The following is an 8101-nucleotide window of genomic DNA, read 5'->3' as shown; positions in this document are numbered from 1 at the left end:
TAGTATGACATCTGGGACATCTTCAGAATATACATGTGAAAGGACATGCTCCCAATGTTAAACCTCCTGATCAAATATCAAAACATTATATTTATTTTGGCACAGATGCGCCATTACATAAATCCCAGACATTTTATGATGACATCTTTAAATGGTAAAGTCTCATCTTATCTTGATACCTTAATATTAGAACTCTCTTGAGTGTCTAGTAATGTGAAAGGTCATGCAACCATAGGATTTCAAAGCATGTCAGTGTGTCCATGGATTGGCTTGAGTCAATAATGTACTAGTTTGGCAATGACTACTGTCTAGCTGGTATTGATGACCCGGCTTCACATGATATACATTTACATTTAAGTCATTTAGCAGACGCTCTTATCCAGAGCGACTTACAAATTGGTGCATTAACCTTGTAATATCCAGTGGAAACAGAACGTCAAACAGCTACACCCAGCTAACTTTCACCCGCATCTACACCTGACCACGCAGCGAGCTTGGCACCTTGTGCGGACTAAGGGGCCTTTTTAGTTACTAATTTACTATTTTGTAATCACGACAGTCTGGCTGGTTATGATGAAAGTGTCTTGCTAGTCAATGATTTACTAGTTGATAATGCTGATTCTCTGTGTCCAACCTCTTCTTTAATCTGTTTATGTGCCAGTTATGTAATGGTTTAATAGCTGGTAATGACGACCGAGTCGGTATAGTATTATATTGTATCTCTATAATGATGTCTGTGTGTAAGCTCTTCTATGCTTTTCTCTGTTCTGGTTCAGGGGGAAAAGGTGGTCGTTAATGATTTAGCCTGCTAGTTGGTAATGACAGCTGAGTCTAGCACAACCTCTTTTCTAATCAGTACTGTGCCATGCTAGGGGGAATAGATTTTCTATATTTCATTTTTTTGTTTACCTTTATTTAACTAGGCAAGCCAGTTAAGAACAAATTCTTATTTACAATGAAGGCCTACCCCGGCCAAACCCGGACGACGCTGGGCCAATTGTGCGCTGCCCTATGGGACTCCCAATCACGGCCGGATGTGATACAGCCTGGGTGTTAGGTAATGATTCACTAGTTGTCAATGACGACTAGGTCTAACACAACCTTTTCTCCGGTCTGTCTCTAAATCAGGGGGAGAAGGTGAGGACCCTAAAAGGCCAGAAGGCAGAGAAGGCTGTGATCGGAGCAGAGATCACCAAACTACTGGAACTGAAGAAACAGTTAGCCCTGGCTGAGAGAAAGAACCCCGAACCTGCCCTTACGAAAGGCAAGAAGTGAGAGAAGGAAGACAGACAGAAGCAGGAAAATAAGAGTAGAGGGAAGTAAGATTTCAATAATTACCATAATGGAGAATGGGATCAAGATATACACTAAGAAAGAAATATGAGAATAACTTCTGTAAGACAAGTCTATGACTGGATGAAAGACAATGTGATGTGGGCTATGAGGCAAATGGGGGAATTGAAAAGGTGTTGGCTTTAAGGACAGATCAGTAAGCAAAGACAGGGATATTGAAAACTGTTACAGCATATTCTGACATACTGTATATCAGAATAGTTCAGTTCTACATATCTGTTCTCAAAGTAGAAGGTTCTAGTAGCCTGGTAGAAACCAGCCTGATAGCTGCTGGCATTCACCTTTCTGTTTTACTGCACCACATCCATCGTGAAGTGAAATAAAATGGTGAAGGCAACGATCGTGCTGATTCCTCCAGGCTAAAGTTCTAGAATCTAGTGTCACTATGCAGAAATCAGAACAGGTCAGTGTGTGATCAATGTCAGGTTTGGGTAGATGTTTAATAATATAATACTATTGTTATATTATAAAAAAAAACATTTTTTAATATCCCCCTTACCCATTTATTCAATCAAATAAATAGCATTGCTTCAAGTAACTTTTTGCAAATACTGTGGAAAATGAATTCAGAAAAAAATGGTTTTCTAAGCATTCGTTTGGACCTTAATATATACGCATCTCACTTTTCTCTCTCGTCAACTGACCGGTGTACGTTCAAATAAGCATTTCAAGACACTGAAATTGTTTTAAGGATTTATTAGAAAATGTGAGCATATTATAAAGTAAATACAATATAATGTTTCATGTAACAACAGAAATGAAATACATGGATGTTAGTTTCCTCTAATTCAACCACTAATCGATACATATTTTTTATAATAAAATAGCAACTTAATATGGGTACAGTAAAGTGTATATATTACAATATAACATGGTTATATCAAATATATAGGTGAATCAGGGTAGCTCTACATTGTAAATATTACTACCTCCAAATTCAGTCAATTTGATAGAAAAAAGTCAGCATAGAATGAAGAATAACTGGGTCCTAGGTGTAGAACTATCTATACACACTAAAGCTGCAGCGGGTTATACAAAAGTAGAAATTGAAAAACTACCAATCATCATTCTCACATACTCACACTGCACTGAGTACTGACAAACTTTCCTGAGCTCCATATTTCCTCATAAACTATGCAAGAAATATTATCTCTGCTGGCCTCTGTTCAGCCTCTAGGGTTAATCTTAGATTTTAGAGGTTGGCAGATAAGGGATAGCCTGGGATCCAAACTGATTTAACTATGTTTCATTGTTGTTTCATTGGGGAACAATGGTACGCACAGCATTCAGTCTGATTTAACCCGGCTAGATAAAGGATAGGGTGACAATGAAATGCACTCTCTGCGTTTCCGTTCCACACTCTACCGTCATACTAGGGATGAGCCCAACTATGTTTTTCAGAATCAATTCATTGATGGTTGCGAGGGCAGATTAGTCAATAAAACTCCTAGCAATGGTAAATATCACCTTTATGTGATTAGTCAATATCATATAATGTTGGAGTCAATGCCAATGCCCTTGATCAATCAATCCAATAATCAAACTCATCCCTATTTCATACAAATCCCTTCACTAGGCTGAATGATCTAAACCACGCCCAATCAGTCTCATTCATTATGGCATGCAACGGAAAAAGTAATTGAGTGTTTGTTGATGAACAAGCCCAAGTTGGTCTTCCGTTTGGTGCCTGAATGAGCACGACCCATGGAATGGTTCTGATGGGTGTTGGTTAACAACTTTCATACAATTCCTTCATTTTGGAAACGATGCTGGTGCCCTCAATCACTCAATTGAATCTAACTCATCATCCCTACTTCATACTGAACACTTCACTAGGTTGGATAAGCAAAAAAACCCCGCCATAATCAGGATCGAGCTCATCATGGCACGCATCAACAAAAACGGTTTCAAGCGTTTTGCAACAGAAAACCTCTATCAGCGTTTCTTATTGGATGAGTCCAGGTAGACCCACCTTCTCTTTCCATTTGATTCCTAATGAACAAGTCCCATGCAATGCTTGCAATGGGCGTTAACCGTTAACGACCTTCATAGATGCTTCCGATCAATTTCTTAATTTTGGAATCGATGCCCTCAATCAATTCATCGACTCTAACTAATCCCTACATACAGTACTTCAAACTGAGCACTTCAGTAGACTGAATGAGCTACACAATTGTACAATGCTTGTGATGGGCGCTAATTGCTACCTATCTAGTTAAAATGTGCTTCCTAAAATCCAGCCCTACATCCATACAGTACACTGTAACGTCTCAACAGAGGCATTGCATGATCCACCTGCCATTTAAACCGTTTCCTCCATTTCCTTTACATGCTGTCTATCTCCCTCTCTACGTTTGCCGCAATGCTGCAGTTCCTTCTCTCCGTGGTTTTCCTTTGACTTGCTCTTTCATCTTTCTTTCTAACTTTCCTTCTTTCTCTCTCATACAGTTTTGAAGAAAATTAACATTTAAGTTTCTTCTCGAAACACGCACGTATCTTTTGGTTTCTTTCTAACTCTCATCTAGAAATGCATTTCATGGTCACCCCAAAGTTCACCCTTCACCGCGAACCTGCTATTACAAATGTTTATGTTCTGCCTTGTGTTACTTCTGTCATCCCGCTACCTCTCATCCCTCTCTCCTCTTTGCTTTTCTTCCTTCACTTCTTGGTGTTAACTAGTCTCTCTATCAGGGCTCTGCGTGTCCTCTGCACCTCCTCTCCCAGTCTGTCTATCTCCGCTTTTAACCTCTCGTTCTGATCCGTCAGCTCCTGCACCTTCCTCTCGTTCTCCTGCTCCCTCTCTCTCCTGCTCTTCTTTGCAGAAGAGGAAGAGGAGGATGAGCGCGAACCGGCGGAAGGGAAGGACAGAGAGTTGGCTCTCTTGCGTTTGCCCAGCCGAGACAATGAGAAAGCGGTGCTAGTAAGAGACGAGACGGGAGAGGAAGGAGGAGAGCAGTTGAGAGAGGGGGAAGGAGAGGTGGCGGAGGAGGAGCAGGAGGGTGAGTCGGGGACACATGGGTGTTCATCCTCCTCGCTAGTGGAGGGAGACTCAGGCTGTTGGACGTTGTTGGAGTGATGATGATGGTAGCTCCCGTCCACCATGCCCAACCCTCCCTCACTCAGCAGCTCAAAGAACTCTGGGGGTAACAGATCCCCTCCTCCCGAACCTCCCTCTCCATCTCTCCCTCCCTCTCTGTCCCCAGGCCTCTCCGTCCTCTCCTCAGCTGTATTCAGACACAAGGCGGTGGAAGCGGGGGGTGGATGGGTAGGAGGCTCCTCCGGAATCGTGACCCTCTGGACACCCTCTCCTCCGCCCCACGCCTGCCCTCCAACCCCCACCCCCACCCCGTCCGTCAGCCATGTCAGGGAACAGCTCTCCAGGACATCCAGGAACTCTGTCTCTTTCTATGAGATATAGAGAGAGGAGAAAGAAGAAATGACAGAAGAGAGAGTGAAGGAAGAGCGAAAGAAAGAATAGAAGAAAAAATAGAGGAGCGGTTATGTCAAAGACCCTTCTTACATCAGCGCTCTTGAAAGAGTTGCATCATGAAGAAGAGAAGATGAAGAAGAGAAGATGAAACTAAATGTTTGGATAACGAACAACCGATAAAAAAAATAAAAAAACACAATCAGTCATCGATCACTTTGTTCATAAATCAATCAATATTTAAAAAAAAAATACTAATTATAATCCCAACTGACCTCTGGGCAGGGAGGGGCGCGAGTCAGCTTGGCCCCACCCGTGTCTGATCCCAGTATATCTTGCAGGTCCTCATACCACGCCTCCAACTCTGCACCACACAGCGGCCCCACACCAGGGGGGTACGGAGGGGGCAGGTGAAGCCACTCGGTAGTCATCTCTGTCACTCAGTCGCACAGATAGTCTTTCACAGCCACACGCTGGTACACACTGGACCTGGACTGGTGGTGGCGAAAGGAGGAGCCGGTTTTAAAATAATGTCGAGACAGGAGGGTTTGGTTTTAGAATGATGAAATAATTATTTAATATAGCATCTTTAGTATGAACCGTTATGGGGTTTCTATACAGTAGGCTAGACATCGAGATCGACATATTACCAAGAAAGCTATGTGAGAGAGCTCTGCAATAGAACTGGTTACGTTAGCATGTTGTTTCTAATTATCAATTGTTGAAGAAAAATTTGCAATTGAACAAAGTATCGGTATTATAATTTCTATATTTAGTGAAAAAAATCCACTTTTCATGAAATTGTAAAATAGTGACACTCTGTGGACCAATGGCTGTACTGCATGAATCAATTGATGATAGGATTCTATAGCCAAAAGCATGAGATGTAGTGATGACTAAACTTCAAACATTATCAAGTTATAATCTAGAAAATAAATGCATTGATATAATATAAATATGATGAGGTTAACTTGACATCCATAGACAAAACATCCAACACTCCGTAAAAACAACACAGAAATCAAAAGAATTAATGAGGAAATGCAAATCACCTTTCGAAAGTCTCTTATAATCAAGTCTGGCAATTGGTTGTTGGTGATAATTTGTCCCAACAAGTCTAGAAAGAAAGAATTCATGACATTAATTATTTGCAATTATTGTAACAAATACGTAATACAGTGTGATGGGATGTTAGAATTTGCTTAAAGGAACATATTGTATAACAGCAGCCATAGAGATGTCTAGTCAAATTAAAGCTGATGCAGTCAACTTGAAAAAACAACCTTCTGACAATACATTCAGAAAAATGTTGAATAGGCCTATACAAATGATTTTCTATAAAGAAAACGAATACAATAATTTGACAAACTACCGTACTGGCTTCACGTTCTGAATATATTTTTTAGGGAAAATCACAACAAAATAAGGTCATTGATTTGCCTCATGTAAACAAAGACTCCGTAGGTGCTCTAGGGCGCCCTCTGTCTGTCAAGGTCCACAATTAATTCTATTTCTATCAAACATCCTTCCTTTAGTTCGATTTACACTAGCTCATGAAAAAGAAAAAATATAATTGACATCCAATTTTCCGAGGAGAAAATATTTGGTCTAAAAATACAGTTTTATCCTTAATATTGAATAGTTAACGGTACTTTGAAACCACTTGCTCAAGACAGGAAATAAATACATGGCTGTCTGACCACAACAGACATCGAGCAAAGTCGTTATTGTGGTCAGAGCAACTGGTTTTAAAGTACCTTTAACTCTGCCGCAATCAATAAATGCAGCCCAATTCTTGACGAATACTTGTATGATCGGTATCTATTTATTCTTGAATGTATTGTCTGACGAATACATTTCAGAAAAAGTGACATTTATGCAACTGTAGGCTATGTTTTTTTCCCCTCGGATGTGGTCTCAGCCTGCTCTCCGTCCATCCAGCCAAGCCAAGGCATTACGTCATGGAATCGAAGTACGGGACGAGTGAAACAAAAGCAAGGGTGAAAACGGACACCTCCAATGGGTACAGAATACTGGGATGGGAACACAAAAGCTGTTCTATTCTATTCTACAGGAAAATCAATGAACTCAAAATAGCAAGACGTGCGAGCTTATTCTTCTTTGTCAATGCAGATAAGTGGTTGTTTTATTTAATTGGCTACTAACATAACACATAGCCTATATACTATCTGGATACATGACATCCTATACATTTATCAAACAAATACTTTTGTCTTCGATAACAGTAGTCTACATAAGTTAATAAAACCGAAACAAAAGTTTGCAAATCGTTATGTACGCGTTTGACAGCTCAGCTGTCACGGATATCACACTTCTGATAGAGAGATAAAGCTCATGGTAGAGAGAACGCAACTTGGCGTCAAAGTCAAATAAGCTGATAAATGCCTCCCTGAATCTTGAATAAAAATATAACAACTGTCAATTATAATTGAACTAGAGCAACTGCTCTCCTATAACAGACATGGGAAAGTTGCCAAAACATGCACATTCTTATTTCTAAAGAAAAGCCAGAGACGATCAACTGCCAAATTAAAATTAGAACTCTTGTAGAAAACATTCAACAACTCTTAAAAACTGTAGACAATAAAATAAAATCCACTTACCCTTTTTCTTTTATTATTTCGCTTTCTTGACTGTCTTGGATTCGGAGTATGTATATATTTTAGTTGAGATTGGTGATAGCTCATGTTAACCATTGTTCGGCTTAGTATAGTGAATGTGAATTTTGGAAACTCCCGGTGGTGTTTATATACGGTGAGCCAACCGAACTTAACGTGGAGATTTTTTTTTTACACAACCTAACTAACCATTAGCTGACGATGAAATTACTGACATCCAGATGGTCCAATCATAATCTACGCGCTAAAATATTTTGCTTGGTGACATCCAATGCGTAATTATCTTCTACAGTAAAGGCGGGCTTTAAAATGCCATTGCTAGTTGTCTCCGTCGTAGTTTATGTGACCTGAAGATGTGATGCAGTCATAAGACGGCCAGGACGAATTTGGGGCGTATGGGAGTCACATGAAAGGAATGATGCAATGCTTGGCAACAAATTTCTAGTCAGTGATAAGACCGGGAGAACCAGAACATGTTTTATTTAAGTCTCTCTCTGGCTCTAACAATTTTTTTTTTTTTTAAATACACTTATGCAAGAATATTTTAGAATGTCTAAGCAAAGTTTTTCTTACACATATTACACTACAGGCTATTTGTAATTTATGTTCAGTTATATAGGCTAGTGAAAAGAATAAAGAAAGCAAGTCCGCTTGGAATAATGGCTTATTTTCTATGTAAATC

General features: G+C 39.9%; 1 protein-coding gene across 1 annotated transcript; it reads right to left on the bottom strand.

Moving 5' to 3' along the window:
* Positions 1–2034: 2034 nt before the first annotated feature.
* On the bottom strand, positions 2035–7543 carry LOC106582666 (uncharacterized). Its single transcript, XM_014165942.3, has 4 exons — positions 7405–7543; positions 5833–5897; positions 5056–5274; positions 2035–4758 (listed from the first exon to the last, which is right to left on the bottom strand). Exons 3-4 carry the CDS (start codon positions 5209–5211, stop codon positions 4012–4014), a joined length of 903 nt encoding a protein of 300 aa, XP_014021417.1. The 5' UTR covers positions 5212–5274; positions 5833–5897; positions 7405–7543; the 3' UTR covers positions 2035–4011.
* Positions 7544–8101: the final 558 nt, after the last annotated feature.

The sequence above is a fragment of the Salmo salar genome, chromosome 22 (assembly GCF_965601325.2).
Source record: "Salmo salar chromosome 22, fSalSal1, whole genome shotgun sequence".
NCBI classification, from domain to species: Eukaryota; Metazoa; Chordata; class Actinopteri; order Salmoniformes; family Salmonidae; genus Salmo; species Salmo salar.
Note: the sequence above shows the minus strand (reverse complement) of the source record. Positions and strands in the feature narration are given on the sequence as shown.